Source organism: Pyrgilauda ruficollis, unplaced genomic scaffold (genome assembly GCF_017590135.1).
Source record: "Pyrgilauda ruficollis isolate IOZ18807 unplaced genomic scaffold, ASM1759013v1 scaffold18246, whole genome shotgun sequence".
Classification (NCBI taxonomy): Eukaryota; Metazoa; Chordata; class Aves; order Passeriformes; family Passeridae; genus Pyrgilauda; species Pyrgilauda ruficollis.
Genome location: NW_024517259.1, coordinates 1 through 304, shown reverse-complemented (window position 1 = coordinate 304; position 304 = coordinate 1). Strand labels below are relative to the sequence as shown.

Below are 304 nucleotides of genomic sequence, written 5' to 3'. Positions count from 1 at the left end.
GGTTTCTTCCTCAGACACGACAGCACGTATCTCTCGAGCTCCCTGAGCGTGCTGGCCTTGAGCGTCTCGAAGTCGATCTCGATCTCCTCGGGGTTGGAGTCGCGCAGCGAGGGCTCGCGGGACTGGATGATGTGCACGACCCGGCCCAGCTTCTCCCCGGGCAGCTTGTTGATGTCCAGGCTCAGCTGGCGCTTCTCGTCGTAGCTCATGGGCTTGGACTCCTCCTCCTCCTCGGAGTCCAGCAGCGAGGAAGGAGCGGCGGGCAGCGGCGCCTTCGACGATTTCTTCGAGGCTCTGCGGAGGA

General features: G+C 63.8%; 1 protein-coding gene across 1 annotated transcript; it reads right to left on the bottom strand.

Annotated features, from left to right (window-relative positions):
* Positions 1-4: 4 nt before the first annotated feature.
* LOC121352091 (bromodomain-containing protein 2-like) lies at positions 5-296 on the bottom strand (the record flags this gene model as incomplete). Its single annotated transcript, XM_041464689.1, has 1 exon — positions 5-296. A coding segment is annotated over one exon (292 nt), but the record flags the coding sequence as incomplete, so codon positions are not given.
* Between the last annotated feature and the right edge of the window lie 8 nt (positions 297-304).